The 25,769-nt window shown below is 36.7% G+C and overlaps 1 protein-coding gene across 2 annotated transcripts in view; it reads left to right on the forward strand.

Annotated features, from left to right (window-relative positions):
- The window catches only part of EEA1 (early endosome antigen 1), a 61,066-nt gene that overhangs the window by 20,902 nt on the left and 14,395 nt on the right, over positions 1 to 25,769 (forward strand). For both annotated transcript variants that reach the window (XM_058022217.1, XM_058022218.1), the window contains 19 exons: positions 942 to 1,069; positions 4,933 to 4,987; positions 5,119 to 5,184; positions 6,033 to 6,072; positions 6,887 to 6,994; positions 7,076 to 7,197; positions 8,624 to 8,779; positions 11,244 to 11,360; positions 13,357 to 13,695; positions 15,342 to 15,491; positions 16,496 to 16,615; positions 16,837 to 17,040; positions 17,698 to 17,898; positions 18,103 to 18,216; positions 19,425 to 19,580; positions 21,336 to 21,475; positions 22,020 to 22,350; positions 23,762 to 23,863; positions 24,944 to 25,138. In XM_058022217.1, the coding sequence (XP_057878200.1) occupies positions 942 to 1,069; positions 4,933 to 4,987; positions 5,119 to 5,184; positions 6,033 to 6,072; positions 6,887 to 6,994; positions 7,076 to 7,197; positions 8,624 to 8,779; positions 11,244 to 11,360; positions 13,357 to 13,695; positions 15,342 to 15,491; positions 16,496 to 16,615; positions 16,837 to 17,040; positions 17,698 to 17,898; positions 18,103 to 18,216; positions 19,425 to 19,580; positions 21,336 to 21,475; positions 22,020 to 22,350; positions 23,762 to 23,863; positions 24,944 to 25,138 (2,844 nt within the window). The remainder of the gene's footprint in view (positions 1 to 941; positions 1,070 to 4,932; positions 4,988 to 5,118; positions 5,185 to 6,032; positions 6,073 to 6,886; positions 6,995 to 7,075; positions 7,198 to 8,623; positions 8,780 to 11,243; positions 11,361 to 13,356; positions 13,696 to 15,341; positions 15,492 to 16,495; positions 16,616 to 16,836; positions 17,041 to 17,697; positions 17,899 to 18,102; positions 18,217 to 19,424; positions 19,581 to 21,335; positions 21,476 to 22,019; positions 22,351 to 23,761; positions 23,864 to 24,943; positions 25,139 to 25,769) is intronic.

Raw genomic sequence — 25,769 nt, forward strand, 5'->3', positions numbered from 1 at the left:
TTACAGGGAGTCTTTAATGTGAGACGAGGTTTTTAGCTCTTACTCTGGGAATGTCTCAGTGTCGCTGCTGTGATGGGCTGAAGTGTGGATGGGAATTGGGCTCAGAGTTGGCATGATAACCACATGAGTGAGGAGTCAGTGTGTAGTCCAGCACTCAACACCAGATGTAATAAATGGTGAAAAATTAGGCGGATGGTACTTCTGGTAAGTGGCAGCTTGAACACTCCATAAATGTTTAGAGATACATAAAGAGGAACATAACACTGTTTTCATTTGTGGGCTAATGGGTAGAATGAGGGCATTGATCTGCTAAATTTCCACTCTGGTAAGCTTGTAGTATGTATGCTGGAAAGAAAATTGAGGATTTATGATTCTTAAGGCTGTAGAGATCTGATTTTTTTGATGTGGTATTTATTTGAATGGCATTTACCAATTAATTATATGAAAGGTAAAAGGTGATTCTTAGTTGTCTGGCCCATATTAAAATCAGTAGTTTCAATATGGAGATAGTTGGTTTATTAATAACTGTGCTTTAGAGTGGATCATTATATCTCCTTTTTAAAGACCAAACTCCAGATGCTACCTTCTGTTTGGAATAAGAATGTGATTTTATGAAAAGTTGTGTGGAAAATTGTTTTGTTGGAGGAGGGGGAAGGAATTGCAGAACAGTTCTTTTTGTTTTGCTAAGTAAAATTTTGTTGCTGGTATGTAATACTGTTGGGGGAAAAAACTCACTGAATAATGGAATGTGCCTTTTGCAGGCATTTTCTAACATTTTAATTACAAAAACTCTTATTAGAGCATGAAAGAATTAGTATGAATCTTCGAAATTGCATTTACTACTTAAACGCACAAACAAAATTTACGGTTCTGTATAAAAATAAGAAGGAAAAGAAATGTATTTCATATTTTTGTTTGTTTGTTTTTCCTTTTTGTAATAGGGCTTTATTTGTCCTCTCTGTATGAAGTCTCATGGATCAGCAGAGGAGCTGTTCAAGCACTATGAAGCAGTTCATAATTCTGGCATTGATTCAAGTCACGGAGGGGAAGGTCATCTGTCACCAGAAAGGTGAAACAGTACTCATTTGTGCATGTGCCTTTGTGCTGGTGTTGAGCTGCTTTTAGTTACACTGAAGGTTTTATTAACTTGAACTTATGCAGTCAAGTGTTTAAATGTTCATGTCCCATTTCCAACTAGAATTAAAAGACATTTTGTAGCTTACATTGTCTGATACTGATCTGACAGTAGGTGAAAATCAGATACATATATTTATGGTATTAAGCCACCTGTTTCTGATCCTGCAGACAATTAGCATTATAGACCAGAATGATTTTTACAAGTGTGGCAGAAAAAAATATGGGTTTCTCCTAATTTCTAACATAGAGCTGAAATATCATCATGGGAGAGTGAAGAGGATAACCCTAAAGACAGGGAAGAAACCCAGTTTTGTCCTTAGTTAATTAGGGTACTTACTGGGGAATTACAATATCAGTATTTGCCTAAATAGCTTCCCTAATTACCTAGTTATTTGCAAATCTGAGAAGTTTCTGTGTGTGCCAGTACGTCTCCTTCTGTGTTTCAGAAAATCCATGCTGATTTTCAGAAATCTTAACTAGTTTATTGATTCTTTTTTTGGTCAAAACTGTATTATTAAATGCATCCCTAGGAAGAATATCAGGTTGTTTCTTTTTTGAGAGCAGTGGTATGTAGCAGGAATTGATAATGTGAAACTTTCTCTAGAAATATTAACTGAGTAGTCTCAGTTGCTTTGGGAAGGTTTTTCTTGGGTGTAACATTTTTATAGGTTTCCTCTTGCTTCCTGCTAATTCCTTTTCTGTTCAGTGCTTGTTTTGTGCTGCTGTAAAGAGCAGTCCATGCTGCTGTTTTGTCACATTCCCCTGGTTTGTACACAGGAGATTCAGAGTGAGCAGCATGGAGGTACATAGAACATGACCCCATGGCTTCTGCTGATCCTGGGGAGCAAACAGTTCAAATGTTTTCTCACAAGCAGAAATATAGGCCAAAATGACAAATAATTACATTGAAAGAAATACATATATTTGTGTAACTAACTCAAGAGAGGGTCACTCTTTGGTGAAAAAAGAGTGTGGAAGATGACATGTTTCAGTTGTTACCCAAATGCATATCTGTATTTGATCTGACCAAAGCTGGCAAGCCAGTACTGAGCAAAGCTGGCAAGCCAGTAGGAGCCAGCATTAGCAGAGGTCTTGGATGACTCTTTCCTTGTGGGTAGCTGCCTTTTCTCTCAGTTGCTGCATCCAAAGAAATCAAAATTGAGGCTTTATACAGGATAAAGTGATGGGGTACTAATGAAGTCATATTGGGCTTCTGATGTGCACATTTATTCAATAATGACTATTCTTTTTATGCCTAATTTAAGTCTTTTTGGAGTAATTCAACTTAGACCTGAAGTGATACTTTTGTAGGATAATAGCATTCATGTGGGAGAATTATTGCTCATAACTATATTGTTTATATAGTTTATGAAATTCTTATTTTTATGCCTGCAAATTTCCAAAGTCAGCCAGATGTTGGCTGGTGAAATTTAGTTATTTTTCCCTGGCTCCTGACAGTTTAAGGACAAGTAGTTTTGTTTTCTCTCACGTAATTGAAAAAGTGGATGAGGTCTGGGAGTTAAGATGGAATAAAGGGAGTCTGGTGAGAGCCATTGTGTAACACATGAGCTACATTTTCCTATTAGTGTGGCATTCTTTAATGCTACTCATTTGCTTGTTTCCTTGAGAAAACTCTCATTCAACATAAATATGTTTTTCCATGCCTTGGAATTCCATATTAAAGAAATATTGTAGCCTGCAGCAGGGAGCCACCCCACTTGTTCTCCATGTGTGAAGCTTATGTGCAATTCTTAGGACCAAGAATGGGAGGTGAAATTCCATATGTAGTCAATAGGAAAAGTTAAGTTCTGGGAATTGCACAGTTTTCTCTTCCTGCCACTCCCCAGTAAAGGATGATGAATAAGTTTCAAGAGTAAATCATGTAACTCCCCCAGTGTGATTCAGAAAGGCCATCAGAACTCAATACTAGGGTAGAGGCACTGGCTTTACAAGTGGAAAACTGAGTGGACCATAATGAAAAGGCACTAAGGATTTTCTACTTGGTAGTCTCAGATGTGCTGAGAGGAGGAAGGGATTGTCACAGTGCTAGCAGAAAAGGAGATTTGGTGAGGATTTGGATGATGGGAAGAAAAGCAAAGTTACAGTGCGTGTAGCAATCACTTACACTAAATCCCCTCAAACCATCCCCCCACCCCCTCCAACCATGCACTTTCCACTGGTTAAACTAATTCAAGTTTCATTTTAGAATAGCAAAATTTTATTGGGGATATGAAGGCAACTACTGTAGGAGGCCCCTTACATTGCAAACTCATTCCTTTCTCCTCCCTTATCTCTACTACCTTATCTCTACTACAAACTAGCTTTATACAACTCAAACCCTTTGATGCATTGTGAAGACCAGGGCATATTAAATGCTTTGGTATTGCAGGTGTGGTATATGTTCAGTCCAACTTCAATACAGCTGACAGTTCCACCTGCTTTTTTATTTATAATCTTAGATCTGAGTCTTAGCTCATTGACTTGTACTGATGAGAAAGTGGCTCCCTCTTCTCCACCCACAGCCAGGTTGTGGAATGCAGCTACACCTGCCTCAGTAAAGTTGTATTTGCAAACCTCCAGTAAATCTGTCACACAGGCAGAATAATGTGTACATAACAAAATTTTCCTCTGAAAAAAGTAAATCTCCCAATATCCCATGTTTGTTTTGTCATTAAAATTGGTCCACCTTGGAGTTCTTGCTCCACTGGTCCAAATGCATGTTTCACTTGCTACTTGATGACCCTGACCCTGACTGGTGAGGAATAAATTCAATCTACACTAACATATTAACATCAGTTAATATGCTAATGTAGATTGAATTTATTCCTCACCAGTTCAGCTAAGGAATAACTTGTTTCGGTGGTTTATTTTCTACTAAGTATGAGATAATTTGAAAGAACATCTGTGGAGGAGGGGATAATGCACACCAGCAGCAATAAAATTATATGGTATAAAAGTGAGAGGATTTTTTGGCACTGGTACCCTGACATATATATTTCTGTGTAACCCTTAGCATTGCCACTGTACAAACAGTAAGAAAAAATATTTTTACATTATTTTAATGACCCTTGTGCTCTTGATTTGGAGTGTCTATCTCAGTAATGCAACAATATTCTTGTGTGTATAGTTGTGCAACTCTGTAAGGAGACCTGTGATTTTGAAGGATTCTGTGTGAATCAATTACTAACAGTTATAGCCTTGGATTCTGTGTTCTTGTATGGCTGGAGGCTTGAGCATGAAATTTGAGAATTTAAAATTCTAAGGCTTTAAATATTCAGATCATTAAGTGAATATGTCTGTGGGGCATACCAAATTGCTGTGTGGATGAAAAATTATGTAACTGCATATTTCAGGAGTAAGATAGTATGCTGTTGCTTACCAGTAGTCCATGATATGGAAAGTGAAGGAGAAGAAACCTGTCCTTTTTTTAACAAAGGCATGCAAACCCGTTAAATGTTCCAATGCATAGCTTTGTCATTCTGAACTCATGTGGCTGAGCTGATGCACTGATTTAGATTTACATTCTGTTCTCATGAGACTTTTTATTCTTATCTATTTCTTTACTTATCCATTTAATATGTTTAGCATTTCTCAATGTGCAAAGTGATATTAAGCTTGTTTGTTCTAAGTTAAAAAAAAAAACCTAAAAATAAATATTTATAATTATGTAAGTTACATTTATGTAGTACATGGCTATCAGTCTGATTACTTAACATGCATTACAACTTGTATGTAATTGACAAAATGTAACCACCGTGTATTCATTTTCTCCACTCTGTGGATATATTTATTCAGAGATGAAGTATCACTGCTCCGACAAGAAGTCCAGGACTTGCAAGCTTCACTGAAGGTTGGAAATGTATTTTACTTGCACTTGGTTCTTTGTTTCAAATTGAATTGTTCCACTGTCTTGAGCAACCAAATTTATAGTCTCTCTCCCCATCTTCTTTTTTTTTTTTTTTTTATCATTTTCCCCCTTAGGAGGAGAGATGGTATTCAGAAGAGCTGAAGAAAGAACTAGAGAAATTGCAGGGGCAGCGGCAGCAAGTAATTGCTTTAAAATACTTGAAGCAGGTTTATCGTCAGCATTGACATTGAAGATTAAAACCTTTTTTGTAAGGCACGTGGCCTGATTTAGTTAGTTCTGTAATTTAAATATTGACGTGTTCTTGCAAGCAAAGCTAGTTATCTCTACACAATGTAACTGTGTATATAAATGTGTATATGGAAATGTAAAGAACAAAGTCAGAATAGATAATGATTCTTCCATACTACTCACTCCAAGTTCAGTTCAGTTCAGACTTTTACTTCTGTTGAGCTTATTCAGAGCTCTGTTTATTAAAGAAAGTAAATTGAATGTAGTGTTTCATCTTTTATGAAAAAAGGCTGTGGAGTCCTTGTAAAGAACTTTTGGAAAACAGCAGTGGTGTTTCATAGGTATCCAGCTGAGCTCAAAAAATAATGCAAGGCAAATTGTGGTGTGTTGTGCCCTAAAAGAAGCTTGTTTTTTTATTACTATGAGCTGCTTAGATGTGGGATAGTTACAAACCTCAGAAATTGCTTTCTGTCAAAGCTCCCTCTCAGGATGTTCTTGATGTCTGTAACCTCTGTTTTTAGGACAGATTTCTATATAGAGGAAAGGGAGGGGGAGGGTATTCTTTCTGGAGCCTTAGGAGTGGAAACCTTAATAGTGTAGTGATAGATGAAATGAAAAGTCATCTTGGCCTTTTCCAGTCTTCCAAATATAAGTGTTTGAATTCAGGTATTTTTATACTGCTGTGCAGTATTTGAGCACAGAAGTCCTTGTTTCCATCTTTTCCAAAAAATGGATGAACTTTGGAAGTAGTAGTTTTTATTCCTACTGTCTAATGGTGCATTTATTCTGTTTTCTTAAGGAATCTAAATCTGATGGATTGACAACAGCTACGTCTACAGGTGGCTAACATTTTATTATAATAATTTCTGCACTGCTTTGGAATTTAGTTTGGTTTAGCTTTTAGGTAAATTAGCACTTTTGGTAAATTAAAGAGCTAGAAAGCTGGAATGTTATAGTTACTGGCAAAAAGTTTATTGTAAGATCTATTAAGAGCTATTTATGTTAAGCAGTGGTCTGGGGAAATATTCCAAGGGCTCAGGATTTGAAATTTTTAGAAGCAAAACAGGAGTTCTGAATCTGAAAGCAGTTCTCATGAGGCATCTGGAACACTTCTTTAATAATTGAAGAATTATTATATTGAAGCAGTGAGCACTGCTACAGCACTATACTATATCAACTCTAGCATTTTTCAGTGATGGTCTTATGGAGTGTTTTTCTGTGCTCATTGCTAGCAAAGAAAACAGTGAATTTTTGTTTGTTTTGATGACCCGTAATTTTTGGTCCGTTTTTCTCCATGAGGCTCTCACAGAATAAAATTTTCCCTATTTGTACATAAACTATCTGACTGATATTGATTAAAGGTTTTAATTACAGTTCAGGGCTTGGAGTTTAACATCATGTCACAGTGATCTGCAGGGCTATTTGTGACCAATGAAAACCAATATGTACTTAGTCCTGCAGAGTACTCAGCTAGTGACAGTGACATCATGCTTGCAGATGTTTAACTTCAGTAAAGTTGTTCACTTTGCTGAGATGATTGGATGTTAAGGGATTTTGGTTTACATATTCACCTCTCATGGTTAGTTATGGGCATGAGGAACTGTATTGTCCTAATTCTTCTAGAAAATAATACTGTTCTTTTTATGGAAATAGAATCATTAGAACGGCAACTAGAAGAGATCCAAGTAGAAAATTTTAACATTAAGCAAATGAAAGACTTATTTGAACAAAAAGCAGCACAACTGGCCACTGAAATTGTGGGTAAGTGTATTAGCATGCGATCTGATTCTCTTCTTGTGCAATTTGTGAAAGGGATCATTTATTCAACTTCTTTCTTACTAGATCTTAAATCAAAGTATGATGAAGAAATCAGCCTTCGGGAAGGTGCAGAACAGAAGGTGACAAACCTGAGACAAGAACTGCAGAAAGAGAGAAGTACAGTAGAAGACTTAAAGACAGAGCTGGTATTCACATCACATTAATGTTTTTGTTGTTTTCAAGTCAAGGGAGGCGTTTATTTAAATGCTTACAAACACAGTTTTAAAGTAGGCAAACTCTGTCAAACTTGAAGATGTCTGCTTGTGGGCTGAAAAAATTCAGAGTACCATTGTTTTTGATCTGCATTTTCAGTGTTTTTCCAGTGAGAAATTATATGTTGTTTCTGACATGTATTAAAATCCAGCTTGCATTATGTTGTAGTCTTCTCATTTGATGCTCTACCATTCAGCATTTCTGCAGTATATTACACATATAGATGTGCTGCACAGACCTGAACTTGAAGCATGCCATTGCTGACTTCAAAATCTATCTTTAGATCCCTTTTTCCATGAGGTGTTATGCTCTGACTGTCCTTGGGCAGCTGGATTTTTAAGAAGTGCTCAGAGAGGTGTTTTGTGACACGGTGGCTGAAAATCTGGCAGCTGTCATCATCATGCCTATGTTAATCTTGTCCCTCTTGTGCTTGGCTGATAATACCAATGTGTGTGTATTCCAGGATTTGGGCTCCTGATGACTTTTATATTCAGCCATGGCTCCAGGGAGCAATCCCAGTGACTCAGCAAGTTGGGCCACTTCTAAAGCAGTAATGCAAGGAATTTCCTAGTTTCTCACACTCAGCTACTGCTTAGACTCTGGAGGAAAGTAGGACTTGTTTATCTCCCTTCTTCCCTGTAGCTGACTGCCCTCAAGGGCCTATTGGCCTTGCCCAAATGCTGGACCTATCCATTCCTCCCTGATCAGTTGCTTCTTGTGTTGCCTTTTCCTTATCATTTATTCTGTTCCTTTTCTATTCTAAAGATGTCAACACTCCTTTTCGCTGCTTTCTTTAGTGCTCCTAGTTGCCACCCCTCTCCTTTCCCTCCATACTGTTTCATGCTGAGGGATTTTATGGTGCTTGAGATGCAATTACCAACAGATTTTGCCTGTGGGTTTGGTATGAGCCCCATCTGATAGCACCTTCAAGACGCTGCCTTCAGCTGCCCTTTTGTTTTGTCTGTGGTGATTTTCTGAAATAATTCTGGAAGACAGGGGCAGTATCCTGTATCTAGCCATCTACCTACATAAAAATTACAAAAATTAAATCTTTGAGACAATTTTTGTTTTGTCAGATTTGGTTGAAATCAATCAGCAAGTTCAAAATTTAGCAGACAAAGCCTAAAAACTAGCCCTTAAATCCTGTTTTCTTTGGGAATTATAAGCACTTCTCTGGTTTTTTGCTAGTTTTTTGGGGGAGGCTTTTTATCTCTTTTTTATTTATTAAGCCTATCTGTAATACTGTATATGTCACCTTGTCTATAAGTGGATTATTTGATAGATTTTTAGAAATGCGATTGACTCTGGAAGCATGTCTGCCATTGTGATGTTTGTTGCTCACTGTTCCCAACTTTTCAGCTACAAAGACCTGGTGTGGAAGATGTGGCTGTCCTGAAAAAGGAGCTGGTCCAAGTTCAAACACTGATGGATAAAATGACCCTGGAACGTGAAAGAGAATCTGAAAAGCTGAAAGATGAGTGCAAGCACTTGCAGGCTGAGCAGGCTAACTCTGAGGTACAATAATCATGTATTATAATAGTCATAATCTTACATAAAGATGTGTGTTCTAGCTTTGCTGCGATTATCATGTGAAAATGGAAAATAATAACCAATCATAATGAAAAAGCATATTTCATTATGATTATTAATCATAATGGAAAAGCATTTAATTGAATCTTCTCACTTCTTCAAAAGTTTTGGTTATTCTGCTCTTCCATCAGTTACAACTTCCACTTCCATAACAAGCAGAAGAAAAGGGAGGCAGCATCTCAGATTTGGATCTTTAAGGATATCTTCACTCCTCAAACTGTCTCAAACAGCTGCTGGCTAAAACACAATTTTGCTAAGTGTTACTCATAAGAAAATAAGAACTGGAAGTCCTTCATGGCCACATTGGCTGCAGTGCTTGACATGAATGTTTGGCCATGTTTCATCTCAGCTTTGCTCCTCAAGAACACATCAAGGACTGAAAGTTCAAAGTGGTTTATACACCATTCTTGGCTGGTTTTACAGGCTGGCTGAGAATATACATATTAATATTGGTTTCAAAGTAAATATCTTTAAAATAAGGTAAATGCTCAGTATGGGTGAAAATAACAAAAATCATATTAGCCCTATATGAGCATCTTCAAATGCAGGAGAGGCATGTGAAGAACAGTGTAGTCTACAATTGTCACCTAAATCTGCTGGGTGTTTATATCTTTTTCAGAGCTGTTCCTGAAACTAGCATCTGCGTTTTTCACATGAATATTCATACTGAGCGGTTCCTTTCATCTTTAGATTTTCACTATAGTTGCTCCTGCATTGTGAATGTGTAATGAAAACAGCTGCACTGCTTTGGAGCTAAGCATTGCTATTGAATCTCTCTGCTTATTGGGATTTGTTTCACTATCTTATAAATCTTCAATAAATGAAGCAGCTAGGCTTGATTGTTAACTTGAGTGCCCAAAGAAGTAAACAAAATTAGTAGCCTAAATTGAGGGTAAATTTAATAAAGCCAGGACTAGTGTTTTTATTGTTTGAGGTTTTTTTTTTCCCCTCCCACTAAGCAAAGGCATTAGAAACACTGGAATATTTATAAAACAAATTTGAGGAAGTGTGCAGCTTTTGCAACTGCTTCTTTCTGTCTTTCAATTTTATCCTTCTGCTTTCTAATAGAGACACTTAAATTTGAGGTAATTTTTTTTCGAAGCATTTAATTTTCGTGGCAAATTTCTGTCATATCAAGACAATTTCAAGATGTTATTAAACAGATGCATTCCTGTTTTTTTAATGGTTCATTATTCATACAGACTCACCAGCAAGAAAATACCAGGGCTGAATATTTACCCAGGATATATTTCCCTGTTAAGAAAGAAATGTGAGATCGTCTTACTGAATTGTGAACAAGAAATGGATCTTTATGCATTTAAATTATGTTTCTAGTTGGAAAGGCTGCAGTGGTGTCCTTTGTAAGCTACCTGCACATTTTTCTGCATTATATTCTCTCGGTATGAAATAACCATACTGTTTTCTGATAACACCCTGGAATGTTTGGCCAAAAAAGACCAATCCAAGGACACGTTTTAGCTAACAGCTCTGTTATGAGACAGCATGGTGAGGCACAGAGTTACAGAAAGTCAGTAAACTATATGCACTATATGCAAATTGTTCTTATGTTCTCTTTGGTGTTCCTTTTTCTCTAGGAAGGTTGTAAATTGGATGGTCATTGTCTATTGCTTCCGTTCTGCTTTAGTTCACTTTTGGATTCAGTATTTATGCATTTGTGCTGAAATCTCTGCTTATGGGAACAATAGGAAAGAAAGCTTCTTCATAAAAGGTCACTGCTATATAGTATATTTGAAATGAGTGCATTAATACACAACATGATTTAGAGTAGCTATGCCCTAAAGTGCTTTTCTTGTTTTTTTCCATTACTGTATTCAAATACTGTGCAGTCATTGATATAGTTTGTTCTGTACTGATCCTGTTTAATGGGGTAGTATTGTTCCTCTGATTATGCTGACCTGCAGGGTTGATGTGTCCAAAAGTCACACAGCAAGTTTGCATCAAATGCCAGATGCTCTTGCTTCTAGAGCCTTTTCCAGCACATTTCCCTTCCTAGAGGGGCCAAGATTTTGGCCATGTAACTGCAATGATATGGAAAGGTTTCACCTTTGGCTAGAACTGTGATAATTATCAATGGATAATCTGTTATTATTTTCATCAATTTTGGGTTCAAGCTGGCATTTGCTGGCATTTTGGATTGAGTCAGATTTCTGTCTTCCAGAACAGGATATAAATGAGTCTCAGTTGGGAAATTACACTCAGTGATACTTCTGATGGTGCTTTGAGCTTAGTTTACTGGTGATTTTTTTCCCTAGGCATTTTATTTGTATAGAAAATGTATTTTTTATTTTACTACCAGACATCTTGCTTTTGTTGGATTATGCATGGAAAGCTTTGTTTTAAATGTGGATTTTTCTGTTTGTCTTTTCAGGCTACTATTAACCAATTAAGAGCTGAACTTGCCAAAGGACCTCAGGAAGTAGCTGTGTATGTTCAGGAGCTGCAAAAACTTCAAAGTTCAGTCAAAGAGCTAGAACAGAAGAATCAGGTGAGAATGTTATTATTTCCTATGCTTGTCAGCTCACATTAAAATGGAACCACATCACACAATGCCTTTGGAAACACAGAAGACTATCTTCTTGCAGAAGCTGAGAATTCATTTGCCATTTTGTTTAACAATTGGATTACTATAATGTGCAAGCAAACACCATATTTTAATGATCATCATACCCTACAACTGAAATTCTTTAGGTTGCTATGATTGCAAATTTTTAATAGCTGTAGTTCATGCTTACCTATCATTAAGCAGAATTGCCATCTCACGCATTAAAAGTAGTACCCCTGGAAATAATACATTTGCCTAAAAATCATAATTTGAAAGATATTCTCAGTTCTCTTTGTTGGTTTTCTAGTTTCTTAGCTTTTAGATTATACTTTCATCATATTTTTCAGGCCATTTACTGGCATAATGAATGGTAGAAAATGGAAATTGATTCCAGAAATTTCTCAACTTACATTCTTTGAGAGCTGTTACCAGAGCTTTTGAGCTTGCTGCATTTTGTATTTGTGTTTAGAAGTCATGTATTGTGGGGGTAAAAATGGAACTAAAGGGGGGCAGGAAGCAAGGACAAAGATGTGTACTGATTCATGTTGCATGTAACACTGGATATGAACTGGATATAACATACATGCATTTACTAGGAACCTTGTCAGCCTTGGAAAAAGGAAAGGGCAAGGACAAAACAGAGTCTATTTAATGTAATCTAATATTAAAACATTTGCAAAAAATATAAGAAGGTGAAATAAAAATTTGGTAAATGAAACTACCTTTAGCAGGATGACTCTGTTTGGCTCACTCTAAATCAAGTATAGAACTGAAAAGTAAGAGTTGTCATGATGTAATTTTCCATAGACCAGCAACAATGAATCAAGCTTTTGGCAGAAGTGTTGCTGTACAACATATAGAGCCCTATTCTGAATCTATTGGTATTTCATTAACAATGAGGAGTGAAACAGATTGATGCATAAGATAACCACACATTAAGAGAGAGTCCTCTGTTATGTCAGGTTAATGCCAAACACCACTTGAGGAATTGGAAGAGGAGAAGTGGCAGTGAGCTGCTTTTCCTCTTGCAGTTTTAGTGACTTAAAGCAGTTTGCAGCCATCTTTTAATGCAGCTTTTTGTAAGGTGGTATCCATAAGAATTATGTGCTAGCTATGGAATTTTGGCCCTGGAGAAGTTGGACCTAGAATTGGAAAAGGTAAGACTAGCTTACAGTAGCAGAAATTGCTTCCACTTTGAACGATGTGTCATCCTTGAAAAATCTATCAGGGAGGAGCCATTAATTCATGATAGAGCACATTATATGGAGAATATGTAGAATATAATACATTTGATGTGAGCATTGGTTTATAATCCAGTTGCAGTGTGAGAAGATATTTCTGTGCATTGATGTGAAGTTTTTCAAGCTCATGTACAACCTCAAGCAAGAAAGCTGTTTCTTATATTTTCAGGAGCTATACTGAGAAAAACAGAGGTATATATAAGTATATATATAAGTATATAGGATCAGTTTTCTGAGCTCAGCTGGAGCTCTCTCTCTGTCATTTTTAAAGCACAATAATTATGGGGCTTGGCTTGCCTTGCAGAGGCCAGTAAGGGCCTGTAGCCCAGAAGATAGCTAGCATGGAAAACTTTTCAACTTTTCCCTAAGCAATTGCAGTTGTAATTAAGTTGGTTTGAACATTCAGGGAAAACAAATTAGTTTTCAGGATACAGAAATAGAGTTTGTGTCGTGTTCTCAGTAAGAGGAAGTGAATTTATGTGAGAATATGAAAAACAGTATTTCCAGTTGAAACTGTGTGCTCTATGGGCTTTAGAACCAATGTGTGTGATACAAGATACAGGTTAATATTTTCTTTAATACTGTTTTTTAACAAGCTCTTCACCGTTCAGCATCAAAACTTAGAAAGAAATTTGAACAATATATTGAACAGCTGCAAACAGAATTGTACTTTAATTGCTGTGTAACTCTCTTCACAGAGTCTAACTGAGAAGCTGCTGAAGAAAGAACAGGACTACACCCAGCTGGAAGAAAAACACAATGAAGTATCTGTGAGTAAGAAGAATGTGCAGGCAAGTTTTCACCAGAAGGACCTGGACTGCCAACAGCTTCAGGCAAAGCTGTCTGCTTCTGAAGCCTCGATACAGAGACTGCAGACTGAGCTAGGTGAGAAGGCAGAAGCAAGCCAGAAGCTTAAAGAGGAGTTATCTGAAGTAGAAACAAAGTACCAGCATCTCAAGGCAGAATGTAAACAGCTCCAGCAGCAGAGGGAGGAAAAAGAGCAGCATGGCCTGCAGCTCCAAAGTGAGCTCAGTCAGGTAAGTTTCCTTAAGCCTCCTTGATGGTCTAGGAATGGTTCCTTAAAACCTTCTCATGAGTTAAAAAAACTGCATATTTAAATGTAAATGCATATTTCTTATGAACATGCACTTACATTTCCTTATTTGAAGGAGAGTAATTAACCAGCGCTTGTGTTTTACTACTCTGTAGGAAGTCTGAGAAAAGCAAGTCTTGGTTTTTCATTTGAACTGAACAGTGCTTGATTTAAGTCAGAGTAGTGAATGTAGTAGGGAATACCTAGTGGGAAAAGCCAGGGTAATGCTTTTCACTCATGATTTTTGTGGTTGTGTGGAGATAATTTAGTTTGATTTTTAAAGAAGGTAAGTCATAGATACATTTATTTCTCTGTCTCTAAACCTTTTAAACTTTTGCAATTTTTGATAAATTGAGCTAAATTTTGACACATGGCCCAAAGGACTTCAGTGTTAAATTCTTTGGGAAACAGGCAGCAGGAGAGAGGCTTCACTCCAACTTAACACCTGGGTGGAAAGTGTAATGGAATCACAATTACTGTTCCTTTTTCTGCTCCGCTGGGCAGCCAGTTGTTCAAACAGTGATTGCTTGCAGTGAACAGTAAAATTGGGCTGCCTTTTGCATAGATATTAGTAGGGATTTAAGGGAAGCATGAGGAAGGTTTAGGGGTATTGAAGGGAGGACCTGGAGTTAAAAGGTGAATGGTTCAAGGGCCTTGGACATAAATGCATAGGAGGATCAAGTTCATTCATAGCTTTCCCACAACCTATGGAAAATTCTTGCTGTGCTGCAAGGTCTGATCCTTTCTCTGGTTTTGCACTGAGTTAACATGTCATTGTGTCCTTGAACATGTTCATGTAGAAGTAGGCAGGAGGCAACCCAGGACCTATAGCAGCAGTTTCATGTAGAGTCAGCTGATTTTATGAAAAGAGCTTTTTAGAACAGTGAATTGTAAAAGGTCATCCTTGCACTTTGAAGATGGTGCAGTACTGCTTTTGATGACTGATAAAATCATGAAGCAGGTTTGTGTCCAGCTGGAAGAGCACATCCACCTGCTTACTCTTTGCTGCTGGAAAGTGCTGGACTATAAGCCACCAAAGCTGCCGTGTACCCTACAGTGACTCTTCATGTATCTCTTCTCTGTGGAGAATGAATGCCATTGATGTAGCCAGCTCAAGCTAAAAATTGCACTCTTAATATTCTAGCAGAACAGTGTATTGTGGGAGGCAGTGGAGCAGGTAAAGGCAGGGTGCTTCAGCCACTGGATCTGCAGGAGTCAACTGGTGAACTGGATAAGCCAAGGTAGCTCAAAGCATCATTATTTTACACAACAGTCCTAATGCTTTTGAAGGACCACCCTCTTTCTGTTAAATCTCTGTGACTTGTTTTGAAGGGCTCCTGTAGATAAATGAGGATGTTTCTGGGTCCTTCCAACCCACTTTTAAAAATATTTCTTCTTGCCTATGCCGTTGATGCTGTTTTTTAACATGATTTGTGTTTCTGAGGTGTATGAGGTACATACATGACTTCAGGAGGCCATGGACTTGTTTTGGTCTGGGTTATGAAAACTTCACATGAACATTGCACAAAATGAGTCTGTGTCACTGCTGGCTAAGGAATGACTGCAAACATGGGTGACTCTATTTTGCAGTTGCACAGTAAACTCCTAGAAACAGAGCGGCAGCTGGGGGAAGCACACGGGCGGCTCAAGGAACAGAGGCAGCTGTCCAGTGAGAAACTGATGGACAGAGAGCAGCAGGTGGCTGACCTACAGCTAAAGCTTTCTCGTGCTGAAGAGCAGGTAGGGCTTTTTATGCAGATTCTATAGTTTGTTCTCTATGAACATGATATGTCTCTACACACACTTGTGGTGATAGTGCAGTTTATGAAGTTTGTTTTCATGGGAATTTCTTTTGACTAATACTGTCAAGGACTTACAGTAAAATTATCAAAATCTGCTTAGACACTGTTTGTCTTCAACAGATGTATGTGTGTTTGTGGTGCTTAACAAATAAAAATTGTGCATTTTGCACTTAGGAGCTTTGTCTAAGGGTCTTGTGAAAAAATAACTTAGGTGCACAAAGGCCGATATAGGTAGTTTTGTATGTAGATATTTTTTTAAGATTAAGCCCTACATGAAGAAAAAGTAAGCATGGTGCAGCAGGTCATTGATGGTTAATAATCAGTGTGGGTTGGATGGGCAGAAAACACTTGTTTTATTAATTTTTATTTGTTTTAATGAATATCTTGTATATGTTGCTGATTTTCTGCTGGCTGTAGGGGGATTGGCCAAATATCTGAGTGGTATGTTGTCAAAGCTTTAAACTTTTCTGTAGCTAATTTGCAAAGCCTTGACTAGTATAGGAGAGACTGCTAAACTGAAGTTGCTACTAAAATAATGACTGACAGTTGCTACTGAAGTTGCCAAAAAAAGTAATAATAATGTTGTTTTACAGGTATCTTTATTATCAGTCGTGTTACATCTTAACAACTATTGCAAAAAAATACTAAAAATTTCTTATGTTTTAGAATATTTGAGAGCTAAATTACATGCATCTGATAATTCTTTTATAGTTATTGCTTGGGATATAGAATCTCACCAATTAATTGTAATGAATGCTTTGATTAGATTTTGATCTAGTGTTACAGATTTTTGTTTTTATACAAGTTTTTAAAAATCCATGTTTACACTAAAATAGTTTATAGTTAGAGTAAACATTGAATACAACTGGCACACTGAGTGGTGCTTTTTTTCCACTTATTAGTCTGGTTTGTTTGGTATTTGGTTTTGGGCTTTTTTTTCAGCTAAAGGAAAAAGCAGCAAATTCCACAGAATTGCAACATCAATTAGAAAAGGCAAAGCAGCAGCACCAGGAGCAGCAGACCCTTCAGCAAAATACAACAGCAAAACTACGAGAAGCCCAGGTAATGTAGTTATGTATCCTCATGTGAAAGTGGGGTTTCATTATGCTAAATACTTCTTCTTCCTAAAAGTGACTTGCAGGAATTATATTAGTTTCAAGAAATTAACTTCTAAATCTGGACTAGAATATAGGGAAGGTGTTTGATAAATTTATCCAATATTTTATGCATTAGGACCAATTTTTAAGGTCCTTATAAATAAACACTATTATCTTCTTGTCTAGAATGATCTGGAGCAAGTACTACGACAAATTGGAGATAAGGACCAAAAAATTCAAAATCTTGAGGCTTTGCTTCAAAAAAGTAAGGACAACATCTCTCTGCTAGAAAAGGAAAGAGAGGACTTATATGCAAAAATTCAAGCTGGTGAAGGAGAAACTGCAGTTCTTAACCAGCTACAAGAGAAAAACCATGCATTACAAATACAGGTAAGAATGTCAAGATCTGGTTCTTTCTCATTTTCGAATTTATTTCCTTTTTTTTTTCTATCTCATCAGATATGACACTAATCCTTTCTATACTATTTCATTTCTTTAAACTTGCTTTAATGATCTTACTGTAATTTTCACATGACGTGTTTTGGTGACTTCCATGCTATCAGCAGAGGGAAAGGAATTCCTAGATATTTCATTTGTACATATGCTAGTAATATGTACTTACAAATAGTCATACACATAACTTTATATATTTATTTGTATGTGTGTATGCTTGTAAAAAACCATAAATATATTTATAACTATATGTAAATAAAAATAATAGATACATTTGTTTCACTCATTTTAAAAAGAGGTTTGATTCTGGCTTTCAAGACCAAAATTCAGTTTAGCCTGCATCTGCTGTCTCCTTAGAATTTTGTTTCTGTTACAGTAAGGCCAAATTGACAATTCTCTTTTGCTTCTATTTTCAGCTGGTAACCTATTTAAACTCTGGTGTTGTGAACAATATAGCTTTACTGTAATGGTTCAGGAAAAGAAATGTGATAGCATTGAGTCTCCAGAGCCATAATAAGACACACTAAAATTAAGTTTTTACTTCCTTGGACATGCTGTTCCAGCCTTCTCATGTTGTTTTCTTTTCCACTGCAGGTAACTCAGCTGACAGAAAAGCTGAAAAATCAATCAGAAAGTCATAAACAAGCCCAAGAGAATTTGCATGAACAAGTGCAAGAACAAAAGGCACACCTAAGAGCTGCTCAAGATCGTGTGCTTTCCCTAGAAACAAACATCACTGAACTAACCAGTCAGTTAAATGAAAGTAAAGAGAAAGTGTCACAACTTGATGTGCAGGTAATGGATCTCTGTATTTTATGGTGATGAAAAATTCTGGTTGTGATTTCCTATTTGGGAAAAGGTGAATTTTTCTACAAGGAAATATATGCACTAACAAATGAATACTGCTGATTTTACTATTAAACTTACTGATGGCTATCAAAAAAATAGAATGAGGTATGGTAAAACAGATGTTTTAGTGAAGTACAATTTATCTTTCAGGTAAAAGCAAAGACTGAATTGCTACTTTCAGCAGAAGCATCAAAAGCTGCTCAGAGAGCAGATCTACAGAACCATCTGGACACTGCCCAGAATGCTCTGCAAGATAAACAACAGGTATTAAGTGACACATAAATTTTCTGTGTTACCTAAAAACTGCTTAAAAACCTAAAAATAGTCTATTTACAAACTCAATGAACATATGAATAAGCATTGGGAAATGATAATTTAGTATATTTTAACCATGTGGCATGCATTCAATTCCTTTTGCTGCTCCGGAGCAGATATATTTTGCAGTGCAAGGAATTTACTTGGGAGTCTGCTCCTTGCTGTAGGGTTATTCTTCAGAATCTAAGCTTTCTTTAGGCATTCTGGAGGTATTACTCAATTCATGTGTGTATGCTATGAAGAAAAGATTGTAGAATGCACTTACTAGAAGCAAAAACTCCTAACTCTTACTGCTGACTCAGATAAATTTCCTATCAGCTGCTGGTACTCAAAAATAATTCTCTGTGGGCCAAAAGGCTGGTGATAAAATGACATGTTTTTTAATGTGTTTTAATCCTAGGGAAGCATTTTACCATATGTTGAATCAAATATTTGCATAGTTAAAATCAGTGCTGCTGTGGTCTTCACGGAAACATTACCAGCAGATGTTAATGTGGCACCATTTTGTAGCATGGGAATGTAATTAGTTACTGTAAACAGGAGACAACTTTTTGCAACCATTAAAGAATTAATTAATAACTAAATACATCAGCTTGGTTGGAGAACAGTGAACTTCGATGTACCTGTTGTCATAGTGGTTACTAGGTGAATGTGTTTGTGTCTCTTGCAGCATTTATTTGTTTTCTGTTGGACAAAATGTTTTGAAATCATCCCTGGTATGTGGGGAACTGAGCATTTCCATATTATTGGCTTTCCTCTTTGATGGTTGATTTCATGAGAAAGAAAGACATCAAAAATTTTATCTCAGTTTTTTAATGTCATTTGCTAGTTACTGCTGTACTAACTTGAGGATCTAGCACCTTTATTATCTACAATTCCTTTTCATTTACAACTTCAAACACCTTTGTTAACATTTAGGCCAGAGCCTGTAAGGTTTGAGAGAATATTGAGGCTTTAAAATTATTTTTTTCAGTGAAACAGAGGGAATTTGTGCATGTGTATGTGTTTCTCCTTTCAATATCCTGCCCCTCAGAATAAAAAATAAACATTATTTTCCTTTTTGTTTTGAACACATTAGATAATTTAAAGCATATATGACATTAGTAATTTTTGAAGTTACTTAAAAAGTAACAACCTTTGTATTTTGTTTTACCCAGGAGTTAAATAAGGTCAGTGCTCAGTTGGATCAGGTTACAGCTAAGCTGAATGACAAGCAGGAGTACTGTACTCAGCTGGAAGCCAATCTTAAAGAGTACAAAGAAAAATGCCTTTCTTTAGAACAGAAAACTGAAGAACTAGAGGCACAGCTTAAGGTTTGTATTGAACACAATATCTGTACCTACAGAAACTGATCTCTGCTGTTAGGCAGCATGTGGTAAAAGCTGTGCTCAGATTAGGGGGGAAGGATTATATCAATATCACTATTGTGGGTTTTCTTTCTCACTAGTGTTTCCTGATTCACCATTTAATCCTGTTCTCTTCTTCCATACTAGTATATATACATTAAGAAGATAGGTCTATGACACTGCCACTATTGTGTCATTTTCCTGTCTGTGTGCTTCTACCAGCCTTTCTGCTACCTGGAAATCTTTATGTTAAGGAACATGAATATATCCCAAAATTTGAGTTTTCAAGTCAAACTTGCACACTGTAAAAGTACTAGCAGGGAATATGTGTTACATTGGCTAGCCTTGCTTAACACTGCCTGTCTGGTTTAATTTATTTCTGAAGCCTTTCAGTAGGCTTTTTAGCAAGATTTATTTCTCACTCTTTCATCTCTTAACTTGATCTGGAGTTTTGCATTCCACTTCTGAAATCAGTTTTTATTTTAAAGTCCACATAATTCTGGCAGAAGGTTTGCAGAACTTCATGGTGTTTTGATATACTAGTATTTTCAGTTAAGGATATGAATTAGTCTTGATGCTTGAGAGCTTTAAAATTTAGGAGAGAGCTTTGACTTTTGTTCACTATTTAAAAAAAAATCTTGGTAGTCAAAATTCATAACACACAAAAGCATATGATTCAGGGATCATGGGAGCCGTGCAGAACTGGTTTTGCAGTGTTGTCTGTCTCTTCTGAGGGAGGTTGGTAGTCTTTTTGCTCAAGACTGAGTTGGGTGTTTTTCCTAGCTTTTGTGCTCTGTAGAAGAGAACAAAAGCTTTTTTAGCTGTACGAATTTTTAAATCCAATGCTATTAAAAGCTGTCATGCATTTAATTGTCAGCATAATTATTTTGTTCTTGCATCTCTTCTTTTGGACACTGGGATTTTTCTTGCCTACTTTGATTTTTGTTTTTAGTTTTCATTCTTTTGCTGAAGTTTCACAAGTAGCCAATGGACACAAATGTTTGGGAGAAATACAGAGCGTGCTTGTGTAAGATTTTATGGGGTTCCTGGTAGCTAAAGTGTGAAACTGAGCAGGGTTGTTGATGCTGTCAACAGGAATGCAATTCTATGTAAAATCTTGGCATCATCACCATTCTTTGAGATTATTCCAGTTGAATATGTGGCATTTAAAAAAAATTTGAAAACAAAAAGCCCTCAGGAAATTTCATGGAGAAACTTGGCCACTTTGTTTTGTGGCCTCTGTGTGAAAGCAGAAGTGCCTGTAAAACAGTCAGTATGTTGAAGAGTCTAAACAGTGCCCATTTACTGAAGGCTTCTGTGTTCTTTATATTCTATGTGAGTGAAAAAGTAGCTTTGGAAAAAAACAGAAGAAAAACCTCTTCCAGGCAAGCACAGAATTTCTTCACCACTTTAGTTTGTGTATTTGCTTCTGCTGTAAAGCTTTTTGTCTATTACTTTGCAATAAAATGCCTGCTCAGCCTTTTATTTAGAGATGCTTTTAAGAGTGTTTTACACAATAATTCAGTTCTGGAGGAGCAGGTGATTAGCAGGAACTAAACAATGAAAGATAAATTGCAAAGCAATGAAACAGATGATATGTGAGAGTTGTCACTGCTTTCTACAGTTAATGCACTCACAGACTAGATGACTTTGCTTTTTACTGCTATTTTTATTTTGTTGGTTGTGTTCTGATGGCTCTATCTTTTTATTTTTCTCTCTCAGAAACTTGAAGGTGACATTCTTGATGCTAGAGCAAGTAAAGACCAAGCTCTTCAGGAGTTACAACAACAGCAACATCAGAACAAAGAATTAGATCTCCGGACAGCAGAACTGAGTAAACAACTTGAAGCAGCAAGAGAAGCGTATGCATTTCCTGTGTTATAGTACTTTTTAAAGTCAGACATAAAACCGAGGCAGTTGGGACTAGAGTTGAAATTTTCTGCTTCTCTCTTGTGATTTCAAAAAGTCGTAAATAAGTGCTGTGTCCCCTCTGCTACAAGAACTGTGTTGTATCCCACCTGTTGCCTTTCACTCCATCTGCCATGTTGTCTCACAGGAGTCACTGACTGCTGTGATTCACTACACTTCTTCATTTTATTCACTGTGCTTGTTGTCACCTAAATGGCTGAATAGTCTGATGTAGTGAGGTCCATCTTGAAATATCTATACCTCTGTAACCTTTTTCAAATACAAATTTGCGATTTTTGCATAAGCAGCAAAGGGGTAGTTTCTGTTCATGATAGTTGAGGAAGAAGGAACCATCTCAAAACTAGTTTCTGAAATTGCTGTTTTGTCTTAACTGGAGAGATGTAATGGCCATGGGTGAAGGTAGAGACATTTAAGGATACAAAAGAACCTGTGAAAAAGAACTTTAAAAAAATATGTTTTATCCTTTTGTATTTGCAGGATGTCTAATGCTCAGCTGGATTTGCAGAAGAAATCTGAGGCCCTTGACCAAGCAAATCAACAAATTAAAAAGCAGGAGGCAGAAAAGGCCAGTCTCAAACAAAACCTTGAGAAATCAAATCAAGATACAAGTAAACAGCTCAAGGAACTTGATTGTAAAATGCAAGCAGCCACATCAGAGCTGCAACAAGTGAAGTTAGAGAAGGACACTCTATTAAAGGACCTTACAGATACCAAAGATAAGCTCTCAAAAAGCTCTGAATCCTTCAAAAAAAGAAAGGAGGAATTAGAAAACGAAATTAAAAAAGGAAAAGCAGCTATGGCAGAAATGGTTAGTAGATTCTTTAGTTAGGCATTAAGTTTGGTGTATATACATTCTGATAAAATGACTTTGCTTTCTGTTTGAAAACAGTGTACATATGATGAAAATGCATGAATATTTAGTACTGTGAGGAAAACCAAATTGTGATTTTTAGTAGTTCATACATGTTTCCCACCTTAAATTTTTGCCTAGATATTTACAGTAGTAAGCATCAGTCATATCACATAACTAAATCCTTTCCTCTTCCTACACACCTTTAACATAATGAAGAAACTAAATGGAGATGACACATGGTGGTGAAACAGTTTGATGGCAAACGTCCCCTTTTAAAAAATGCATCAGCTGTATAATAACAACACAAAGTTTTAGAACCTTTGCAAAATGCTGTTGTATTGAAGAAGTTATTTTTCTGAGGCCATTTTAATTCCCTTTCTGAAGTCTTCGTATATAGAACTTCCTGTGTGTTTGTCTGGACATGCTGGAAAGCTGCAGGCAGAGAGTAACATCATCTGTCATTTGGGGAATGCCTAGCTTAAGGTATTATTGGAGTATTAGAACTATTTGAATTTCAGAAAGGTCTTAAAAATAACAGTATAACAAGTACTTGACCACCAGAGCAACCTATTATGGTAAAGAAAGTAAACTATTACTAGGGCTTTTCTTACCTCTTCTGCCTTGGTGATATGAATGGGCACTGTATGAATACAGTTGTTCTGACAGTGTTGTCTCAGATGTGGCAAGGGCTGTCTTCCTCATACTCTTCCCATCTTACATGTCCATTTTCCAGAGCCATTCAGAGCTGCTTTTATTCTGATCTGCTCCTAGTTAAAAAGAACATTTTTCTCTTATTCATTCAGCTTTTGAAGGAAAGCTCTTTTGTTTGCTTTTCTTAGTTACTGCTGTTTAAAGATTTGTTTCTCCTAAAAACTTGAAGGATTTTCTCCCCAGTTTAGACTTAAAGGCAGTAGTCCAGATTCTGCTTCTAGTTCTGGAGTCTTTTAGAGGCTCTCCACTGTCTTAAATATGTAGTATTTGGACTTAACATATGGTTGCATATGCGTGGAGGTCTGCAAATTTACTTGCTTGTGAGTTTTAGAACATGAAGGAATTTTAGACCCTGAGTGAGACCAATGAGCCCACTACTTCATCAAGAAGGAGAAGCTTCAAACAGGGAGGCCATCGTTAATCGGAGAAACTCTGGCACCTGGCTGAGTTTATTAGTATAGGGCGTCTAATGTGTGGCTTAGATTTGCCCCTTAAAGTTTTGACAGGTTTTGAGCTGAAAGTGTCTGCAGTTGAGAGGCAAGATTTCTCATTGGAAATGAAAGGGGTATTTTTCAGAATGTGGAACTCCTGCAAAAATGCTCCATACACCGTCATAGAAGCTAACAGAAATATTTCCCTGCCTTATGTTTTTTAGGAAAAATCTTGCCAAGAGTTAAAACACCAACTTCAGATACAAACAGAGTCTGTAGCTAAAGAGAGGAATGAATTGAAAAACTCCCTGGAGAAAAAAGAGGTGGTAAGTTGTCTGCTTAGTTTCAGAAATCTAAAAACCAATAATAATAAATGTTTAAAAGATTGATTTTCATTCTCACCTGCTGGGACTGATAAGAGATAAAGATGTTTCAATTCTCAAATTGTATACTATCTTTGGCACTGAAATAAGGTGATACTAAAACTTTCCTAGAGGGTAATGTGAAGCTTTAAAATATAGGTTTTAGTCATAGTTTTCAGTGCTTCACATACCGTAGCAGGGAATTTTAGCCCTTCAGGTTTTTTCATTAGTGAAATGGTTATGTGGTATTACTGTGTCCTTGTTTTTTTTTTTTTTTTTTTAATTCCTTACAATAAAAGTTGTTATTTCATATCCTTAGATCTACTTTATTCTTAGGCTTATTCAGTATGTTCTCAGTGTAGTTGGCAGGACATTTTCAGATATCCTTCAAGGATTGAATTGCTTTTTCAAACTTGTGTAAGTCGCTTGTGACTATATAAGGACCAAATGTACTTCTTTTTCAAAGAATGCATTCATACCATGCAGTGCAGCTGGCAGCCTGAAGGACACATCTGCTTTCATGCATTTCTTTACCTAAGGCATCTTCTGTTCCCTAAAGGAATCAGAAAAGATTTGATCAATGGGCATAGTTTGATAGACTGTGATGGACACTTACTGTCTGAAAGAGGTTTGAGGGTGTGCAGGTGTGATGGTAATTGCTCTGTGACTATTGCTGCTCCTTCCCTGGCTCCTCACTTGTTCAGCTGAAGTGCTGTGGTGCTCAGTGGAAAGTGCAGAAGGATGAGCTTGGTGTGTGCTACAGATGGCAGCAGGAGAGCCCAAACCACTGCTGGTGTGAGGAAACTTGCCTGATCTTAATTTAGAGTGGATAAAAAAGACTGCTGTTGATCTCTGGGTAGTAAATTTGGAATAACAGATTATTTTAATGTGTTATGGCAGTTCTTAAAATCTGCTTGCCAGTGTTCAACCACATAGCTATGAAACAGCAGTGGCACTGTGGGATGGTCTGGTTCTGTGAACAGCATGTACAAAAAGTGATTTAAATTTAAATTATATACAGTTACTTAATATTTTTGAATATAGATTTCTAAGCAGTTGTCTGTAGACCTTGATTCAGCAAGAGCACAAGTGCTGGAAATCCAGGGTCTTCTGAAGGATAAAGAAAAAAGTGAGCAACATCTCCAGGGAAAGCTGAGAGAGTTAAAAGAATCTTTTGAGCAGAAGAAAAAACATAGTGAAACATTGCAAGCTGAATTAAAAAGTGCCCTTTTAGAAAAGGTAAGACTGTCCTTTCTTACTCTTACAAGAAAATGAATGTAAATTCCTCTGATAAATATTGAAGCTTTTATGTCAATAACTTTGTGATAAACTCTGTTTGCTGTAGTCTTGTTGGAAATGGTAAGGTCAGGATATGGAAGTGAGGTCTTCAGATGCTGTTGGAGATAAAAACAGCAACATCAACAGCAATAATGAAAAGAACCAGTGCTGAAATATCAATTCCATAGGAATTGAATTTTAGTAAAGGGATAAAATAACGTAGATTGAATGTGGGTTTTTTGCATCAGGAGCAAAGCAAAAGCTGCCATTTTCTTATAAAGCAGTAGAATTTAGTGAGAGTATTTTTAGACAAACTCTGCAGTGTTTTAAAATGTCCATGCCAGTTTTAAACCCAGTCTTCTCATATTATACCAAAATTATCTGAGTGGCAGTGTAAAACTCATAAACCATAATGGGAAGAGTTCAAATGTCTTAGAACATTAGAGAATGTTGTGCTGTGTGCCATGCACTGTTAAATGTGGCTCCAGCTTTGGCTGCCTAATGCTCCATGTTCATATTTGTGCTTTAGACAGCCTGTGGAAACATTTGGTCTTGGTGTTGTGGTTTAACCCAGCCATCAACTCAGCTGCTG

This window comes from Melospiza georgiana, chromosome 4 (assembly GCF_028018845.1).
Source record: "Melospiza georgiana isolate bMelGeo1 chromosome 4, bMelGeo1.pri, whole genome shotgun sequence".
In the NCBI taxonomy this organism is placed as follows: Eukaryota; Metazoa; Chordata; class Aves; order Passeriformes; family Passerellidae; genus Melospiza; species Melospiza georgiana.